Source organism: Dendrobates tinctorius, unplaced genomic scaffold, assembly GCF_039654945.1.
Source record: "Dendrobates tinctorius isolate UK_male_01 unplaced genomic scaffold, ASM3965494v1 ptg000007l, whole genome shotgun sequence".
NCBI lineage: Eukaryota > Metazoa > Chordata > Amphibia > Anura > Dendrobatidae > Dendrobates > Dendrobates tinctorius.
Window position 1 is genome coordinate 8,350,144 of NW_027361675.1, and position 22,312 is coordinate 8,372,455.

At 41.6% G+C, this 22,312-nt stretch overlaps 1 protein-coding gene and 1 long non-coding RNA gene across 2 annotated transcripts in view; one reads left to right on the forward strand and one right to left on the reverse strand.

The window, feature by feature from the left end:
- The first annotated feature begins 1,421 nt into the window (after window positions 1-1,421).
- LOC141086144 (gap junction beta-5 protein-like) lies at window positions 1,422-8,842 on the forward strand. Its single transcript, XM_073571940.1, has 3 exons — window positions 1,422-1,459; window positions 1,882-2,114; window positions 2,919-8,842. Exon 3 carries the CDS (start codon window positions 3,113-3,115, stop codon window positions 3,899-3,901), a length of 789 nt encoding a protein of 262 aa, XP_073428041.1. The 5' UTR covers window positions 1,422-1,459; window positions 1,882-2,114; window positions 2,919-3,112; the 3' UTR covers window positions 3,902-8,842.
- LOC141086149 (uncharacterized) overlaps window positions 8,743-22,312 on the reverse strand; it is a 56,714-nt gene continuing 43,144 nt past the window's right edge. The window contains exon 2 of the long non-coding RNA XR_012231523.1: window positions 8,743-9,068. This is a non-coding gene — a long non-coding RNA (uncharacterized lncRNA). The remainder of the gene's footprint in view (window positions 9,069-22,312) is intronic.

Sequence of the window (22,312 nt, forward strand, 5' to 3'; positions counted from 1 at the left end):
ATGATAATGATCCCAAGCACACCACCAGGGAAATGAAGCAGTGGCTTCATAAGAAGCATATGAAGATCCAGGAGTAGCCTAGCCAGTCTCCAGATCTCAACCCCATAGAAAAACTTTGGAGGGATTTTAAAGTCCATGCTACCCAGCGACAGGCCCAAAACATCACTGCTCTAGAGGAGATCTGCATGGAGAAATGGGCCAACATACCACCAACAGTGTGTGCCAACCTTGTGAAGACTTACAGAAAACATGTGACCTCTGTCATTGCCAGCAAAGGATATATAACAAAATATTTAGATGAATTTTTGTTAATGACCAAATAATTATTTTTATTTTTATAATTTGCAAAATAATCTCGCCAAATTAGAAAAGGTGATTTTCTGGATTTGTTTTCTCATTTTGACTCTCATAGTTGTGGTCTACCTATGATGTCAATTACAGGCCTCTCTCATCTTTTTAAGTGGGAGAACTTGCACAATTGGTAGCTGAAATAGCACAGAAAGAGGACTTAAAAATCCTCCAAAAATAGAAAACAGCAAAATAGCATAAAGGTTTACCCGTCCAGGCCTCCAGACAAATACACTATCAGGATGCAGTGGACCCATATAATTAAGATGGCAACACATGTGCAAGAATACCAATGAAACAACCTCTCACAGCCTACCATTACAAAAGGAGGCGGTTGCCTGGTATGTTAATGCACAATAAAAAACTTGTATGCGGCGCTGTTCACACTATGGCCATGCACAGCATCCAGGCCAGCCTAGTAGTGACACCCTTCTATTAGCTTAGGCGGGCTGCCCTGCGCCATCAAAATGCATGCCATGTGAACAGACACAGCAGTTTACAAGACCAAATGGGCCCAACTGCACCCTGTATAAAAAGTGCAAAAAACACATTAAAAAATGTGGAGTATTAGCTGATATTTTGGCCAAAATACGTGAGCCCGTAACCTGCGCCAAAGGTCTCCACGTTTACGGGTACCTAACACTAAATCCTAACAATGAAATAGCACAGAAAGAGGACTTAAAATCCTCCAATAATAGAAAAGCGCAAAAGAGCAATAAGGTTTACCCATTCAGGCCTCCAGACAAATGCACTATCAGGATGCAGTGGACCCATATAATTAAGGTGGCAACACAGGTGCAAGAATACCGATGAAACAACCGCTCACAGCCAACCATTGCATGGAGGGGGCGGTTGCCTGGTTTGTTAATGCACGATAAAAAACTTGTATGTGGCGCTGTTCACACTATGGCCATGCACAGCATCCAGGCCAGCCTAGTAGTGACACCCTTCTAACAGCTCAGGCGGGCATTAACATACCAGGCAACCGCCCCCTCCTTGTATTGGTAGGCTGTGAGCGATTGTTTCATCGGTATTCTTGCACCTGTGTTGCCATCTTAATTATATGGGTCCACTGCATCCTGATTGTGCATTTGTCTGGAGGCCTGGACAGGTAAACCTTTTTGCTCTTTTGCTGTTTCCACAATTGGTGGCTGACTAAATACTTTTTTCCCCACTGTATAAAAAAATTAATAAGTCTGACTTACTAAGCATACATCTTTTTTGACTTTTTTTATCAGACGTCTAGTGACAATATTAACCTGCAAATTGGAATGTGCACTCTGTGATTTCTTTTTTAGAAAAGGATTTCAATTGTGCATCTGACCATTTTCAGAATAGTTTGCAGAAATAGGACCATTGACCATATTATTTTCAGTATTCAGTTACTAGATACTCGACATAAAATGAGTATGTGAATCAAAACTTTATAACATGTAACTATTTTACTCTTTTTAAAGAAGGTTTCTGTAAATCCTCAAGGAATCTTTTTAGCCTGTAAGTAAAGGGTTAAAACATTCGCTGCTGTTTCTTCAGGAACTACAGAACACTCCTCTACCTGCCTTCAACCACAGATTGGCTGTAAAACTGAAAGATCCGGTTTCTTTTGTGGTTGCTTGATTTAGAAAAAAAAAGACACTCCCCAGGACTTTGAGTCTCCGCTTTACAATTGAAGAAAGTCTAAAAAACGCTCTTTTATATTTAAATATCATATGGCAACGTGATACCATGCATCTACTCCCAAGGGAACATTGTAGCCCACTGTTAAGGTAAGTGTTTAATTCACTATTTCTTGGTTATACTACATATGATTCTCAGGGTAGAAGGTCTAAGTAATATATTTTCAATGATGTTTCCGAAGTGTACTTGAAAAGGAGAATGTATTGAGTCACAGCAAGGGCTGAACACTGGGCACTAAATGGACTACGTAAATGAGTTTGCCATTTCAGTGCTTATCAGAAAACCAGTATTTCCGAGTGGGTGAATTATAATTACTTACCGTAAAAGCTTTGTTAATATTATCATGCAGTAATTAAATTTATCCATGGAGAATAATTCTGCCCAATCATTGGCCACTCATCTGTAAACTTTGTGTAGTATGCTTTTTAAGTATTCTATTTTTTATAATATAGATACACCTTAAAGTCAGCTTTTCTTATTATCTCTATGAAGGCAGACAGACTGCATCATAAGTCACTCTGATGCCAATCAACATCTGAAAACACATACTACAGGCAGATATGAGAAGACCTAGTTATCCAAGCATTTAAATTCCTAACTGGTCATCAGTTTCAATCTTTTCCAATCACGACCTCTGAAAACAGAGAATCATGAATAAAATCAAAAGGAAGAAACTTATGATTAATCACTTATATCTGACTGCCTGGCAGCCACTAAATGTGAAAAATGTTCAATTGGCCACATCTATTCATGGGTCACCAGAAGCCTCAGAACACCTTCAGAGGTCTGGTGGACTTCACATGTCCTAGTTGTTTTTGTGACCTGAGGTGGACCTACACGGTATTAGACAGGTGACTGGTTTATACATTACATATGTTTCTTTTTCATTACAGATAATGAACACAGCAGTTGATAGAATATTCTATGTTTATTAGACTATCAAGTTCCAAACACTCCATAATGATTTATATGTGGTCAAAAAATGTATATACACATGCAATATATACCTAAGTGTATAATGATACTGAAGAAGCAAAAATTTTGAACCAGAAGACGACAGCATCTTGATCCTTTTCTCAGATAAACCATGAACTGGGGAATTTTCCAAGGACTTCTCAGTGGAGCAAGTCATTTCTCTACTGCCTTTGGACGTATTTGGATGTCAGTGGTCTTTGTTTTCAGACTACTGGTATATGTGGTGGCTGCCGAAAGAGTGTGGGCAGATGAGCAAGGTGAATTTGACTGTAATACAAAACAGCCGGGTTGCACTAATGTTTGTTACGATCACTACTTTCCAGTATCTCACATCAGGCTTTGGGCCCTCCAGCTAATTTTGGTTACTTGCCCTTCTCTTCTTGTCATCATGCATGTGGCATACAGGGAAGATCGAGAAAGAAAACATAGGCAAAGAGAGGGAGAGGATTGTGGAAGACTATATGCGAACACAGGTAAAAAGAGGGGAGGTTTATGGTGGACCTACCTTTTTAGCCTTATAATAAAGGCTGCAGTGGATTCAGTTTTCCTCTACATCTTTCATCACATCTATAAGGACTATTATCTTCCTTCTATTGTCAAGTGTACATTGCCCCCATGTCCAAATATTGTGGACTGTTTCATATCAAGACCCACTGAAAAAAACTTGTTCACCCTGTTTATGGTTATAACTACTATTATTTGCATTCTGCTCAACCTAATAGAGATAGGATACTTGGTCGGTAAAAGATGTCACGAGCGTCTGACAAAGCAAAATCAGTCTCAAGATGTTATTGCATATCTCCAAAAACAAGAAATGTTTCAAGTCAACAACAAACTGAACGAAAAGATAGACATGTTGCCAAGGATTCATATAACACCATGTGAAACTAAATTAAAATGAGGGAAGGAATGTCTACATACAGCCAATGTATTGACTGAATGACTGATACCATGAACCAAAGCAAAGTAAATAAAGTGGCAATGAAATAATTTCAAATTTCACGTCAAAAGGGCTAACACTTTAAAAAGAACCTGTCATGTCATCAGAGTGTCTGATCTAAAGTGCTGATCAAATTGATATACATTTTTTAGAAAAAACATTTATTACACTTTGTATTTTTTTCTCCACTTTGTATAAAAAAAAGTGTCTTGTGACTGGTCCTACTCAGTGACTGTCAGTTTTAACTCTATGAATGTGCTTAGATAGGTGTCAATTAGAGATGAGCAAATTTGTTTGGATTTTGGCCCCAAATCTGATTTTGACATGTTCTGGCCATATTCGAACACTATTTGTGCCGAATGTTTGTCTTATGTTTGGTTCCAAACATATTCGATAATTTCTACTCCCATTGACTCTAATGACCTTCGGCTGTGTTCGACGAATATTGCAAAAACAAAATTCGATTCCAATCATATTCGGAACCTAATCCGAACAAATTCGCCCATCTCTAGTGTCAATCACAAATTAGGACTGCCCACTGGATTCCTAAGTATGTATGGGGAGGAGTTTTTAAAAAATAAAATACAAGGTGTACTCAATCTTTTCCCACAAAATTAGAGATCAATCTGCTTGGCTTCTTTTGCTTTGTGTCAACAGATAGGACTTGATGTACAGGTACAGGAGGCTGCATGTACAGGCCATGACTAATATGCTTTATATTTCACCATGGAAAAGTGAACAAAACAGGCTCTTTTATTTCATGTTCAAGGACATTCCTGTTCTATCTTGCCTAGACATTATGTAGCACACATTTCACAGTGTGCTCATGGGAAACATCATGGAGAGGTAAATGGCCTAATGGGGAAATTTGCCAAACCATGATATTTTATAACATTCCTTGAATTTAATCTCATTGTCTATTTAGAGTCTAAAGGTTGCACTCATAAACTTAAAGGGTACATCATTCCGCAAAGGTCTCTGAACTTTTTAAGCAACAAAGCGGAACTTGCATTATACAATGAAGTTTGGGGGTAGGTTTTAAGTTCTAGTTTAATTAAAATATATCTATTGGAGCAGTAATAACGGTAAAACATAACCATCATCTTGTAACACAACATAGACACAAACGTTCATGTAGTTTAACCCTTTCACGCCATCGTTATTTTGTTTTTTGCTTCCCCTCTTCCAAGAGCAATAACCTTTTTATTTTTCCATCAATATAGCCGTATGAGGTTTTGTTTTCTGAGGAACGAGTTGTAGTTTTGATTTTACCACATAGTGTACTGGAAATTTGGAAAATAATTCAAGAGCGGTGAAGTTGCAAAAAAAAAAAAGTGCAATTCCACAACTGTTTTGTGTTACCAAATTCACTATATAGTAAAACTGACTTGGCAGTATGATTCTGCAGGTCAGTATGAGTACACAGGTACCAAACATGTTTATTTTTTATTTAAGTGGTGAAAAAAAATTCCAAAATTTATATGAAAAAAAATTTGCTTTTGACGTCATTTTCCGAGACCCGTCCCATTTTTATTTTTTGGGATCTGGGGCTGGTTGAGGGCTTAGTTTTTGCACCTAAAGCTAACATTTTTAATGATACCATTTTCCTGTAGATGCGACAATGTTTTGATCACCTCTTATTGCATTTTGTTGCGGCGGCCAAAAAAACAATTCTGGTGTTTCAATTGTTCTCGTTGCACTGTTTACCGATCTGATTAATTTATTTTATATTTTGATAGATCGGACATTTCTAAATGCAGCAATAACAAGTATGTGTATTTTTTTAATTGTTTTATTTTCAATGGGGCAAATGAGGGGTGATTTGAACTTGTGTTTTTTTTATTTTTTTTTTCATTTTTTAAAAAACTTTTTTTTTTACTTTTTACTGAATTTAATACACCCCTTAGGAGACTTGAAGCTGCGCTCTTCGGATTGCCTATGCTACACATAGTGCAGCACTGCTTTGTATAGCAGAAATCGTAATCTCCTATGAACGCAGGTTACGAGCAAGCATTAACAGGAGTATAGTAAAGACTAGCACATTGGTGAATTGCAGACACCTGACTGTCATGAAAACCCATTGGCGCTCGCGATCACATGACAGGCCAGAATAACTGCTTAACAGCTGCCAGTGGAGCTCAGATACACCCGCGGCTGTTAAAAGCACATGACAGCTGATTAAATCAGGAGTCATGTGCGGGGAATGACGCAGGCTCGTCGTTGGAGGCCGCATCAAAGTCAGGGACACGTCATATGATGTACATATACGTCATACATCGTGAAGTGGTTAAAAGGAACGTGTAATTTCCATATTGGTAAATAGTAAACTATCCATTATTCCCCCTAATAAAAAATTCCGAAGAGCATTGAGTTACTTGCTTTATCTCTTCCCACAGTTCTAATTTTTATACTTGTTTCTTCCATACTATTATGTGTTTTGGAAACTGGATATTTTTTCCTCTGCTAAGTAACAATGTCATTGTTTGCTTTATATCACGATGATACCACATGGATCAGCATTGTAATCTATACTTGGTTACCATGTTGGCACATTTATTACTGTGTTTACCTTTAGATTTTTACAATTTATATTTATAAAAAATTGGGGAAATTAAAAAGGCATATGTACTAAATTACATATTCTTTTTAATGTATTTTTACTACTTTTAAAATCTCCTCTGGAGCCTATTCCTATTTTCTATGAAACATGATATTTGAACTTTATGGTAGCTGCAATAATTGAAGGTTTATGGTCTGGAAAGTGGACTAAGACCTCTTTCACACCTCAGTTTTCTGCCATCAGTCACAATCCGTCGTTTTTTGAAAAAAAAAAACGGATTCAGCAACTGATGGCGCTGGATCTTTTTTTTTCTCATAGACATGTATTAGCAACGAATTGTGACGGATGGCCGCACGTTTCATCCGTCGTCCGACTGATCCGTTGGAAAATATTTTTCCGTCGGCCAGAGAAGACGGACATAGTAACGTTTTGTATGTACGTCGAAAAGTCAGACAGCGACAGATCCAGCACTGTCCCTCGTTGGCTATAATGGAAGCCTATGGGTGCAGGATCCGTCACGAGTGATTCCGTTCTTTAAAACTGAGCATGCCCGGAATAATTTCTATTCCTTTAATTTAACCCCTACAGCTGCTTTTTCCAATCGCGCTCTCTCTCGCTCTAGAATTCTATTCCTTTATAAATCCTACAGCTGCTGCTTCAACGGCTCCGTCAAAAAAACGGATCTGGTGCATCAGTTTTTTACAATCTGCACAGGATCTGTCTTTTACACACTTTGACGGATTGTGACTGTTTCTAAAAAAAAAATGTGTGAAAGAGGCCTAATACCTTTGAAGTACTACTACAGCATTTTTTTTCATATCAGCACTGGAATCTAAGTTCAGTGACCCTAGTAATAAACTTATCAGCAGCTGTCTTCTGCTGTTCCCATCTCTGCTCCTATCCTGTGCCATCATCTTGTGACCACAACTTCTGACTGAGCGGAAGTCAGGGGTAACGGTCCCAGACTCTCAATGTCTATGTTAATCTTGTTCTGGCCTCGTTCTGGCTGTCATAAACTTACATTGAGAAGTGACCTCTGGCTCACCCGCCAGTCACTGGAGTCATCCGAGAGTTCACATACTGCAGAAGACAACCGGCATGATGCTGATAAAACATGAAGGCCACATTAACGTGTTCAGTATTTGGTCAGTTTTTTACTTCAGTATTTTTAAGCCAAAACCAGGAGTGGGTAATAAATCCAGAAGTGGTGACGCGTTTCTATTATACTTTTCCTCTGATGTTCCACTCATGGTTTTGGCTTACAAACACTGATGTAAAATACTGACCAAATACTGATAGTGTGCACCTGGCCAATGATGGCAGCTGGTAAGTATAACACTAGGGGCAGGGAACTTAGATTAGTGGCACCACTCCTGTGCTGCAATAAAAAGTGCTGGAGTGGTACCTAACAGTACAAGGAAATGAGATGCAATTCCATGCATATCGTCTGTAGTGGTGTGCTGTGGTTTCTGGAAGAAAGCAGCTATGGTTTTCTAATATCATACAACCCTTTTACATCCCAACCATCTAATGGTAATGAGATGATTCTACTAACCCCACCCTTGCTTAACTAACAAAGCTGGAAAGAGGGCTGCGCAGACCAGGAATTTTCACCCTGTTGTGTATGCTCTAATGACTAAGGGTATGTGCACACGTGGAGTATTTGCATCAGATTTTTCTGAGGCAAAAACCAGAGTTTTGGCAGGAAAATCATCGCATTACATATTCGCACTTTTTCTTTCTTTTTTTCCCTCATTCATTTGAATGGGTGAAAAACGCTGCAAAAACGCTGAAAGAATTGACATGGAGCAGATTTGAAAAAAGTTGAACTCTGCAAGACAAAAATAAGCAGCCTGTGCATGAGATCTCAGAAATTTCATTCACTTTCTTAGTACTGTAAAGCACTGAATTTTTTCATGGCAAGCCCTAAGGTAGTATCTCAAGATTTTATTTAAATCATCAATTAAAAATAATAAAGCTGATTTAAACAATACAGTATAATAATCTCCTGATACATTCATTTTAAATCATATTTGGTAATGCAATGCCTAAATCTGTCAGACAAACAGTATTACATAAGAAAAAAAATATGTTATCAAGTTGGAATTTAGACCTGCAAGTTATATTTATGATATCCAAGTTACACGTTGTCTTGCTGTATAATATGACAATACATGTTTTTATCATTCACTGCTATGATTAATTGTTTATATCTATAATTGTTCATATTTTAAACAAACCATTTATTTTGTCACATATTTATTTCCATCTTGTTATGTTGTCTTATAAAGTAGTATTATAATCTTTGTATTACACAAAAATAAAATAGTTTTTGGCAATGAGATGCAGTGGCAGAGACTTGACGGCGCCTTCACAGAAGATCGATGAAGATTCTGCCTATAGAAGGGCGGATAAGGTTCACATAACCACGCAAGTGGACGGCACATGCGCGGGATTACAGTGCTGCAACTGCACATCACAGGTCAGTGTGACATGTATGAGAGAGGGGTGCTATTATAATGAAGACAGGAGGCAGGGATTTCTTCCTGGCACTGCACACCCCAGAGCCTGAAAAAAAACATTAACATATAACATTAAAACTGCTTTTCTCAACATCTAGACCACAGCTATGAGGCATACAGTTGTAAGAGTGGTTTAACCTTTCTTTTACCTGTATGACAATAGTAATAGTTTAAATTCGTCCAGGGGGTGACAGATTCCCTTTAAGCAAGTTGAAGATAAAATGATCTCTAGAAGGCCTGAAGTTAAAGATGTCAAATTTCCTTTGTATTTTAGTTGAGTAAATATTTATATATATATATATATATATATATACACTCACTGGCCACTTTATTAGGTACACCATGCTAGTAACGGGTTGGACCCCCTTTTGCCTTCAGAACTGCCTCAATTCTTTGTGGCAGAGATTCAACAAGGTGCTGGAAGCATTCCTCAGAGATTTTGGACCATATTGACATGATGGCATCACACAGTTGGCGCAGATTTGTCGGCTGCACATCCCTGATGCGAATCTCCCGTTCCACCACATCCCAAAGATGCTCTATTGGATTGAGATCTGGTGACTGAGGAGGCCATTTGAGTACAGTGAACTCATTGTCATGTTCAAGAAACCAATCTGAGATGATTCGAGCTTTATGACATGGCGCATTATCCTGCTGAAAGTAGCCATCAGATGCCTGTTCTTAGCTGAGAGGAGTGGTACCCAGTGTGGTCTTCTGCTGCTGTAGCCCATCTGCCTCAAAGTTCGACGCACTGTGCGTTCAGAGATGCTCTTCTGCCTACCTTGGTTGTAACGGGTGGCAATTTGAGTCACTGTTGCCTTTCTATCAGCTCGAACCAGTCTGCCCATTCTCCTCTGACCTCTGGCATCAACAAGGCATTTCCGGCCACAGAACTGCCGCTCACTGGATTTTTTTTCTTTTTCGGACCATTCTCTGTAAACCCTAGAGATGGTTGTGCGTGAAAATCCCAGTAGATCAGCAGTTTCTGAAATACTCAGAACAGCCCTTCTGGCACCAACAATCATGCCACGTTCAAAGGCACTCAAATCACCTTTCTTCCCCATACTGATGCTCGGTTTGAACTGCAGGAGATTGTCTTGACCATGTCTACATGCCTAAATGCACTGAGTTGCCGCCATGTGATTGGCTGATTAGAAATTAAGTCTTAACACACAGTTGGACAGGTGTACCTAATAAAGTGGCCAGTGAGTGTATATACTGTATATATATATATACTGTATATATGTATACATATCCACTATATAATCATCTAATTCTGTCTGTCTGTAACGGAAATCCCGCGGCGCTGATTGGTCACGTCCGGCCGGGCGCGACCAATCAGCGACAGGCGCAGTCCGGCTGCGAATTAGGGCGGCATTCGAACTACGCATGCTACCGCTACTATCGGGGGATTTTCTAGCCGCTGATCTCCCGACGGTTGCCACGGGTCATCTCCTGCCGCACGGAGGTCAGCGGCGACGCAGCCGGGAGCTGACCGGCACAGCGCTCAGTGTGCGGATGGTACCCAAGGTCCTCCAGGCCTTGGGTACCATAAACCGGTAAAAAATAGAACTAAAATAAAAAATAGTAATATACTCACCTTCCTATCGCCCCCGGACTCTCTCCCTCCACCCACCACACGCCTGGCATCTTCCGGTCCCAGTAATGCTTTGCACAAAAGACCGCTGATGACGTCGCGCTTTCACGAGAGTGACATCATCTCCGGTCCATCGTGCTAAGCATTACTGGGACCGGAAGATGCTGGGAGCGTGGAGAGGACATCGGGGGCCATCGGAAGGTTAAAATAAAAAAATAGTGATATACTCACCTTCCGACGGCCCCCGGACTCTTTCCTTCCTCTCACCATGTGCCCGACATCTTCCGGTCCCAGTAATGCTTTACGCGAAAGACCGCTGATGACGTTGCGCTCTCGCGAGAGTGGCGTCATCTCCGGTCCTTCGCGCTAAGCATTACTGGGATCGGAAGATTCCGGGAGCGTGGAGAGGAGATCGGGGGCAGTTAGAAGGTGAGAATAACCTCTTTTTAATTTTTTTAATTATTTTTTACATTCTATCTTTTACTATTGATGCTGCATAGGCAGCATCAATAGTAAAAAGATGATCACAATTGTCAAACACTATGCTTGAAAAACGTGTGAAAACGCATGTTTTCCGTGGGAAAATGCATGCGAATTCGCATGCGTTTTTCTGAAGGCGGGAGTTGCAGAAATGCTGTGGAAATTTCTGCAACATGGGTACTTAGCCTCAGTGTGACACGCAGCAGCCACCAGGCCCCCGCTGTGAGATTGCAGATCGTGGTGGATGGTCCTGAACCATCTTTTGAACGTCGGTCTCCCATTGGCCATATTCTAGAATACCCGATGCGTTAGAATCGGGCCACCATCTAGTATATATATATATAAAATATATTTCATCTTTTACATTTTAAAAATTATGAAAAGGAGGATGAGCTGACGCAAACGTTTTGGCAACCTGCATGGTTAGTACCTAATATCTTTTCCTTTTGAAATGATCATAGCTTGTAAACATTTTACAAAGTCAGCCAGCTGTCTTGTTTGAGGGATTTTCATCCTTTCTTCCTTGGAAAATTCTTCCAGTTCTGTGAGATTCCTGGGTCATATTGCATGCGTTGCTATTTTGAGGTCTAGCCACAGAATTTCAATGATGTTCAGATCAGGAGACTGTGAGGGTCATTGTTGTTCATTTTCCCCTTCACTACTGAGGCCCGAGGAACTCCCTCTTCTGGTGAAGAAAGGTAGTGAGCCTGATTGTCAAACACCTGGGGCTGATGATGATGACTGGCTGAGTGGAGTTAATGACTGGATATAAGGCTGCCGACGCCCCTCTGGCCTGCGGGTGATTTCTCTGTGGACTTCTAGGAAACCAGTCTGATTCCTGCTCATCTAAAGCTAAGATTTCTGCTTTGCCTTTTTGCATTAGTGTTTTGTTTTCCTTGCTTTTCTGGATTCTGCCATTCCCTGCTGGGGTGAGCTGAATCTCCTTTTGCCTGTTGCTTTGTCTTCAGAATATTCCTGAGTACTGACATAGCCTTTTTTGAAGCCTAGCGTCTTCAGGGCCTTTTTTACTGTCAGTTTGTTGGCTCTTATTTTCATAGGGTTTTTTCATGGATTGCAGACAGCAGCCTTCCTGTCCTTTCCTATCTAAGCTAGCTTGGGCCCCATCTTTGCTCAGTCTATCTTTTTGTCTGTGTTTTGTTCTTTCTTCTTGCTTCACCATCATTATATGTTGGGGGCTGCCTTTTGCTTTGGGGTCTGCTCTGGGGCAGTGTAGATTTCCCTTTCTGTCTTTAGGCTATGTAGTCCTCCGGCTGTGATCGAGGGGCCTAGGGCATCGTAGGAGCCCCCCACGGCTACTGCTTGTTGTGTTGATAGGTTCAGGGGTCTGCAATCCGATAGCTGCCAACTTCTCTGGTTTTCTGGACTTAACTAGCATTTCTATTTTTGCCTCCTACGGTGACTCAATCATAACAGGTCATTGTAAAACCTTCAGCTTGTGCCTTTTAAGGTAGTCTATTGTGGATTTTGACATGTGTTTAGGATTAAATTCATTATCCATTTGTAGAAACCATCCTCTTTTCAATTTTAGTTCTTTTACAGATGGTTTTATGTTTGCATCAAGAATTTGTTGAAATTTCATTGAATTAATTCTTTCTTCTACCTGTGAAATGTTCCCCGTGCCATTGCCTGCAGTGCAACCACAAGGCATGATTGTTCCATCCCCATGCTAAATGGCTGGAAAGATGTTCTTTTCCTGAAATTCTGTGCCCTTTTTTTCTCCATACATACATTTGATTATGTCTAAAGAGTTCTATTTTAACCTCACTGGTCCACAGGACTTGTTTCCAAAATGCATCACGTATATTTAGATGATCTAAATGCTGAATTTTATGGTGAGGATGCAGGAGAGGTTTTCTTCTGATGACTCTTCGATGAAGGCCATATTTGTGCAGGTGTCTGAACAGTAGAACAATTTACCACAACTCCAGTCTGCTAAACCTTTCTGAAGATCTCTTGCAGCCAAGCGCGGGTTCTGATTTGTCTCTCTAGAAATCCTACAGCAGATTTCACTGAAATTTTGCTTGGTCTTCCAAACGTTATCTTGATCTCCGCTGTTCCTGTTAACTGCCATTTCTTAATTATATTTATATTTTTATTTTTTTATTATTTTTTGTCTAAAATATAAAGGAAATGTGTCATCTTTAACTTTAGCCTTTTTATAAATCATTTCATTTTCAACTTGATTAATTGTTCACAATAACAGTAATTTTGACCAAGGGTGCCCCAACTTTTACATGCCACTGTAAATATGCATATGGGTACAAGGCAATTCAAAAAGGATGAAAAAAAGAGGGAGCAGACTGTCTGGTTGGGAAATAACACACACATACAATATACCAAAGCAGCAAGGGGTACAACTACTGTAATATAATATAACTGCAGCCATTTAATACATAGGTAAAAAATACAGTGGATACACATACAAAATATGGACAGCCGTATATAGATAAATCATTTTCAAAGACACTCAATGAAGCAATAAAGCATTAAAAAGGGAACAATAATACTATGAGAACTCAGGCAGCCTGTTTTCCAATTGCTTTGTGCATCCAAAGAAAAGTTAAGTAAAACTAGGCTAAAACCAATTACTAAACATATTCATCACCTAATAGAAAATTTTTATTTGTGCTAAAGCTAAACCAGCATTTATGTATGGAAAAAATACAAAACTAATATAATAACATAGTAAAACATTAATTTCATTCTGCAACTGTTTAGAATTAACATAGCCAAAGGAAAGATTTAAGGTCATCATCAACAAATCACTTGCTGAATAAAAATCAGCACAATTGTTGTTACTAAATGAATATGCGAACTGCAGGGTTCAATCAAGAGTAATTTTATCTGTTATTCAACTTGTTCCCCGCTGTGATTTATTTTTTTATCATTATCAAATATGGTCAGTTGGTATTTTTGTGTGCAATTGTAATAATAAGCAGCGGTGGCTGGCACAGGTAGAAGAGGGCCCTTGTGTAAGAACAGTATAAGGGTCCGGCCCATCTTTGTGACTGACAAAAACTGGAAATGGGCAACGGCACAGGTTGCATCAATTGTCTGTCCGCCCCTACTGTTCCATTAAGGAGAGAAAGAAGAGCACATGGCAGAACAGGCAGTTTCTGGTATGAGGGGATTCAATTATTAGGGAAAAATATCAAAATATAATTATATATGTGCTTATTGTTTTAGATAGATACTGACTAAAATCTTTACATTTGTATGCCTAGGTTTCAATGAAAGTGTGCTGTCATCTTCTGAATTGCACAGCTTCTCATTGAACTCTCTGTGCCACGCATGCTGCTTATGAGCACTTGCAAGCAGAGAGTAGAAATGCGCTGCTCCCAGGACCATAGTGTTACTTAATCAGAAGAGTTTTACCAGACTGTCTACAGCTTCCCTGTCTATCATGTCATACTGGTGTAATAGTGATAGAGAAGTTGCAAAGAGGCAAGGAAAATTGTGATTGGAGTACTTACTGTAGATGATGGGCAGTGCTTACTGGTTTAATAGATCATCATGTGATTAGTCATACAGTATGTGATTTGCATTTTTATGGTCATGTGCAGACTGGTTCATCTTCTTGCTTCTCCGAATGCTGTTGAATAAGCATTGGGAAAAGCAGGAAGAGAAGCTAGTCAGCATATGACCACAAGTATGCAAATCACATATTAGTGATTAAGAAACGACTGAGCAAATTGGCAAGAAGAGCCAAATCCTACACACTGTTAAGACTTTACATGACACAGTGCCTGAATATGATTATATCTGGTCTCGAAAACCTTTAATGATCATGCAAAACGACTATTGATGAGTGAGTATGCTCATTACAGAAACCTTTGCTTGCAATTACAGAGATCAGACATTTCCTGTAGTTCTTGACCAAGTTTGCACATAGTGCAGCAGGGATTTTGGCACACTCCTCCATACAGATCTCTCCAGAATTTTTAGGTTTAAGGGGTGATGCAGGGCAGCACTGAATTTCAGCTCCATCCAAAGATTTTCTATTGGGTTCAGGTCTGGAGACTGACTAGACCACACCAGGACCTTGAAATGTTCTTACGGAGCCACTCCTTAGTTGCCTTGGCTGTGAGTTTCAGGTCATTGTCATGCTGGAAGATCCTGCTGTGACCCACCTTCAATGCTCTTACTGAAGGAAGGAAGTTGTTGGACAAAATCTTGCGATACATGACTCTATCCATTCTCCCCTCCATATGGTGCAGTTGTCCTGTCCCCTTTGAAGAAAAGCACCCACAAAGTATGATGTTTACCCCACGATGCTTCATGGTTGGGATGGTGTTAATGGGGTTGTACTCATCCTTCTTCCTCAAAATATGGCAAGTGGATTTGATACAAAAAAGTTCTATTTTGGTCTTATCTGACCAAATGAACTTTTCCTGCGCCTCCTGTATCATCAAAATTGTCATTGCTGATCTTCAAACAGGCCTAGACATGTGCTGGTATGAGCTGGGGAACCTTGCGTGCCGTGCAGGATTTTAATCAATGGTGGGGCGTAATGTGTGCTATTACCAGTGATGTTTGAGACTGTAGTCCAAGCTCTCTTCAGATCATTGACTAGGTCCTCCTGTGTAGTCTAGGCTGAATCCTGACCTTTCTCAGAATAATCCTTACCACAAAAGGTGAGATCTTGCATGGAGTCCAAGACTGAGGAAGTTTGACAGACATATTATGTTTCTTCCATTTCATTTTTTAATAATTGCACCAATAGCTGTTGCCTTCTCAACAAGCTGCTTGCCTATTGTTCTAAAGCCCATCTCCACCTTGTGCAGGTGCCTTGTGCTGAAAATACCCCCCTCGGCTTATACACTAGTCAATTATCTCAGAGGGCCGGTGGGGGAGGGGGAGCAGCAGGTCACAGGAGGCAGTAGCCTGTGGGTGTCACTGTGCCCACTGCTAAAGAGAAATGAATATTCAGTTCTCTTATAGCATGCACAGTGACAACTGTAGCCGCTGGCTTCCAGAAGACATTCTGCTCACCCTCCTGCACACCCTCACAGCATCTTGTTGGTGCCAGAGCCCTGGCGCCGGCAGCTCTTCCTGTGCCTAGCAATCACACGGCCCCACTCATTAAGGTAATGAATATACATGCGTCTCCACTCCCATTGGCATGGAGTGCATATTCATTAATGAGCAGGGCCATGTGATTGCTCGGCAAGAAGAGCTGCTGGCACAGCAAAGAGGCATCAGGGTGCATAGGAAGGTGAGTAGGATGTTTTTTTTTTTAATATGAAGCATGCATACAACGACAGGGAGCCATGCGTACAATGACAGGGACAGGGAGCCATGCATACATGACAGGGATGGGGGAGCCACGCATACAAGGACAGGGATGATGGGACAATGCATACCCGGCTTATAAGTTTAAGTCAATAAGCTTGCACAGTTTTTCGTGGCAAAATTAGGTGCCTCGGCTTATACTCGAGTATATATGGTAGTATGGTTGTGAGCTAGTATGGTGCACTATAAACAGCCATATTAGGACCTATTCCCATCAAATATTTCCCTTATGTTTTTCTTTTATGTGATCCAGTACATGAGTCCATTTGATTTGATCGTGGCTGGGATTTACACGGGATTGTTCATTTCAATACAGTAAACACCATGAAACTAAATTGAAACCTCCCTATAAATTGACCCTCCCTGAAAAAGTATCCAATAAAATGTGATCAAGTCAAAATATGTACACCAAAAGGATACCAATTAGTGATGAGTAGTGATGGGCGAGTGGCATTGTTGCTTGGGTGATCTCCGAGTATTTTGGTGTGCTCAGAGATTTATTTATCGTTGTCTCAGTTGCATGATTTGCGACTTGTAGACAGACTGAATACATGTGGGAATTCCCTAACAATCAGGCATTCCACACATGTATTCAAGCTGTCTAGCAGTCGCAAATCATGTAGCTAATGCGATGAAAACTAAATCTCGGAGACCACCTGGGCATGCTCGGGGAGACCCGAGCAACGAGCATACTCGCTCATCACTAGTGATGAGCGAACATGCTCGCCACTACTCATTAATCACTCGAGTATCGCTGTACTAACGGTACTCGGCGTGGACCAACCATTTTCAACAGAAGCTCGGGTCCCTGCCCTGCATGTTTGGCGCTATTTAGAGCGCCAATCAACATGCAGGGATTGTCTGCCACGCACTGTAATGCCACAGCCATCTTTGTTGTAGTATAACAGTGATTGGCTGGCAGCATAGCATCATCAGGTCTATATCAGACCTGGAGCAGCCCTGCTCGGCGCAGTCGCCTCCGGAATCAGATGGTGTAGGTAGAGTTGTTGCTGAGATAGGGAGAGATTTGAGATAGTGTGGGTATACCATTGTTGAATCCACATATCCAGCTAAACCAACTGTCTTTATAAGGACTAGTTACGGGGTATATAGATTGCAGTGCTAGGTAGGCAGGGAGTGTATGTGGCTATATACATATCAGTGCAAAGCATGCAGGCACTGTATGTAGGTATAGAGATATCATTGTATACATCAAGAGGGTCAATTCCATTACTGTCTGCTGCTGCCTATAACATGTATTGCCTGTATATACCTAGCCCCAGGTATTAGTGGCTAGGAATAATATTTTTTGCATCATGATCCTGATTATTTTATTCCAAAGCAATCCAGAACCCCTTTTTTTCTCCAATTGCTTGTTGACACTGCAGACTACAGCCAGATCCTTTTGATAGTACAGCATGAAAATCCAGCAATTTTAAAGAGGTTAGCCTATTATGATGAGTCACCGAAGGAGGAAAAAACAAAATACCAGCTAAGTCCAGAAAAACCAGAGAGGTTGGCAGCTATCGGATTGCAGACCCCTGAACCTATCCACAACAACTAGCAGTAGCCGTGGGGGGTTCCTACGGTGCCCTAGACCCCTCGATCACAGCCGGAGAACTATATAGCCTAAAGACAGAAAGGGGAAAAACTAAACTGCCCCAGAGCAGACCCCAAAGCAATAGGCAGCCCCCAACATATAATGACGGTGAAGCAAGATGAAAACACTAACACAGATAGAAAGATAGGTTGAGCAAATGATGGGGCCCAAGCTAACTACATAGGACAGGATAGGAAAGCTGCTGTCTGCCATCCACAAAAACCCTATCAAAATGAGCCAACTGACTGATAGGAAAAACAGGCCCTGAAGTCGCTAGGCTTCAAAAGACTATATCAGCACTCAGGTATATTCTGAAGACAGAGCAAAATATCAACAGATCAGAGACAAAAATGGAGTTCAGCTCACCCCCGGCCGGGATGGCAGAACTCCCAAAAAACAAGGCAAAACAAAAACAAAACTGAAGAGTACAAGAAAGAGCAGAAAACTTAGCTTTGAGATGCAGGAATCAGACTGGTCTCCTAGAATCCAGCAGGAAAATCACCAGCCAGGAAGAAGGGCGTCGGCAGCCTTATATCCAGTCCTCAATTCCAGCCACCCAGTCATCATCTAGCTGCCCATGTGTTTGGTAATCAGCCTCACTACCTTCCTTCACCAGAGGAGGGAGTTCATCAGACCTCAATGGTGAAGGGAAAAATGAACTCACAACAGTACCTCCCCCTTGAGGAGGGGTCACCAAACCCTCATCCATGCCACCAGGGCGATCCGGGTGAGCCCGATGAAAGGCACGCACCAATCTTTCGGCATGAATATCAGAGGCAGAGACCCAGGAATTATCCTCCTGACCATAACCCTTCCACTTAACCAAATACTGGAGTCTCCGTCTAGCCAGACGGAAATCCAGTATCTTCTCTACCTCATATTCCATGTTACCTTCAACCAATATAGGGTCAGGAGGTGCCACCACAGGAACTACTGGTTCAACAAACCTCTTCAACAAGGACTTATGAAACACATTATGAATTTTAAATGTGACAGAAAGAGCCAACCAAAAAGAGACCGGATTAATAATCTCCAAAATCTTGTAAGGTCCAATAAATCTAGGCTTAAACTTAGGAGAAGCCACCTTCATAGCGATATTTTTTGATGACAACCAAACCATATCACCCACCTTAAACTGGGGACCAACGGTCCTACGCCGGTTGGAAAACCGCTGGGCCTTTTCCTGGGAGAGAGACAACTTATCCACTACTTGGTCCCAGATCTGGTGCATTCTCTCCACCACAGTGTCAACACCTGGGCAGGCAGAAGTCTTCACCTGCCCTGAAGAAAATCGAGGGTGAAAACCAAAGTTACAAAAAAAAGGTGACATCAAAGTGGCAGAACTAGCTCTATTATTTAAAGCAAATTCGGCCAAGGGCAAAAATGAAACCCAATCATCCTGATCGGCAGAAATAAAACATCTCAAATACGACTTCAAAGTCTGGTTTGTTCTCTCTGTCTGCCCATTGGTCTGAGGGTGAAACGCAGAGGAGAAGGACAACTGAATTCCCAGCTTGGAACAGTAAGTCCTCCAAAATCTAGACACAAACTGAACTCCTCTGTCAGACACAATGTTCTCAGGAATCCCGTGCAAGCGAACCACCTGTTGCAAAAACAAGGGCACCAACATAGAGGAAGATGGCAAATTAGGGAGTGGTACAAGATGGACCATCTTAGAGAATCTATCACAAATCACCCAAATAACAGTCATTCTCTGAGAGACAGGCATATCAGAGATAAAATCCATTGAAATATGGGTCCATGGCCTCCTGGGCACCGGCAAAGGCATCAACAAGCCACTAGAGCGAGAACAAGGTTTAGACGGGAGCAAGTCCCACAGGACTGCACAGAATTCCTGACATCATGAGACAAGGCGGGCCACCAAAAAGACCGACTCACCAGATCTCTAGTACCAAAAATACCTGGATGACCAGCCAATGCAGAGCAATGAACTTCAGACATCACTCTCTTCCTCCACTGGTCAGGAACATACAACTTTCCACTGGGACAACGCTCAGGTTTGTCCTCCTGAAACTCTTCCAGAGCACGTCTCAAATCGGGCGAGATGGCAGAAAGAACTACCCCTTCGCCTAAGATGGTAGCAGGCTTAGTCACAACAGGAGAATCAGCAAGGAAAATCTTAGAGAGGGCGTCTGCCTTGACATTCTTTGTGCCCGGAAGAAAAGAGACCACAAAATCAAAACGTGTGAAAAACAAGGCCCACCTAGCCTGTCTAGGATTCAAGCGCTTGGCCGACTCCAGGTAAATCAAATTCTTGTGGTCAGTAAGGACCACGACTTGGTGTTTGGCTCCCTCCAACCAATGTCTCCACTCCTCAAATGCCCATTTCATGGCCAACAGTTCCCGATTCCCCACATCATAGTTACGTTCGGATGGGGAGAACTTTCTGGAAAAGAAAGCACAAGGATTCATTTTAGATGTCACAGGATCTTTTTGGGACAACACCGCTCCTGCACCAATCTCAGAAGCGTCCACCTCCACCTGAAACGGGAGTGAGACATCAGGTTGCCGCAAAACCGGAGCAGAAGTGAATCTTCGCTTCAGCTCCTGAAAGGAAGAAACAGCCTCCGGAGACCAATTCAGCACATCAGCACCCTTCCTAGTCAAATCCGTCAATGGCTTGGCAATACCAGAAAAATTAGCTATAAATTTCCGATAAAAATTAGCAAAACCCAAAAACTTCTGGAGGGCCTTCAAAGAAGTGGGCTGAACCCAATCATAAATGGCCTGTACCTTGGCCGTGTCCATTTCAATAGTTGACGGTAGAGTTGAGCGACTTTTGGTTTTTTAGGGTCGCGTTTCGTTTCGTGAAACCCGACTTTTCCAAAAGTCGGGTCGAGCAAGATCGTCCGATTATAGGGAAAAGTCGGGGTCGTCCCGAAACACGAAACCCAATGTAAGTCAATGGGGAATAAAAGTCGGCAGTGAGAGGAGGACAGGAAACTCACCTACAGTGCCCATTTGAATGCCAAAAGCATCAATTCTTCTTACTTAAGCTTGTCAACCTTAATTAACTTCATAATACAAGTTACGCACTGAAAAATGGGGGTTATTTGGCTAAATTTGTGGGGGGGGAGGGCTGGCTGCAGGTTTTCATGTGCCCTGGGCGAAAGAGCGCCCCTTTAACACATACCACAACTCATCATGCTCCGATACGGCAGAGAAATAGTGGTATAGTACAATGAAAAATACCTCACTTTTTACATCTCATGACGAGGCCCATCTATTTCTCCATACAAAATCATTGGTCCCATATAATGTTTGAAACAGTATATGATGAGCTCCACATAATGCTACAGTATATGTTGGTCCCCATGGATGAAGCTCCACTGTCTTATGGGCCCAAATAATGCTCCAAACATAATGGGCCCCATTTCTAATGCTCTAGTGTATAATGGGCCCTGTAAATGCTGCTCCAGTGTCTGATGTCCACCTTTGGAATGTTCCAGTGTATGGTGGGCCCCATCTATCATTCTCCAGAGTATAGTGCTCCCCAAAAATTGCTGTCCCAACATTGAAAACAATCAAATAAGTCTCCTCGCTAGGGAATCCCTGTACTTGTCTGGACAGGTGCTGTAGCTTGCTTAACAGCTCGCCAGCCGTTCTCACGCCCAGTATGGATTGCACGTGATTGCACAAAGGTTAGAAAGGGATAACATGTATGGATAGCGTACACATTCAAAATATATGTCTATACAGCATGAGGCAGGCTCAGACGGTGTTAGGCCCAGTATGGATTGCACGTCATTGCACAAAGGTTAGAAAGGCTACCGTATCCCCGGATAACATGTATGGATAGCGTACACATTCAAAATATATGTCTATACAGCATGAGGCAGGCTCAGACGGTGTTAGGCCCAGTATGGATTGCACGTCATTGCACAAAGGTTAGAAAGGGTACCGTATCCCCGGATAACATGTATGGATAGCGTACACATTCAAAATATATGTCTATACAGCATGAGGCAGGCTCAGACGGTGTTAGGCCCAGTATGGATTGCACGTCATTGCACAAAGGTTAGAAAGGGTACCGTATCCCCGGATAACATGTATGGATAGCGTACACATTCAAAATATATGTCTATACAGCATGAGGCAGGCTCAGACGGTGTTAGGCCCAGTATGGATTGCACGTCATTGCACAAAGGTTAGAAAGGGTACCGTATCCCTGGATAACATGTATGGATAGCGTACACATTCAAAATATATGTCTATACAGCATGAGGCAGGCTCAGACGGTGTTAGGCCCAGTATGGATTGCACGTCATTGCACAAAGGT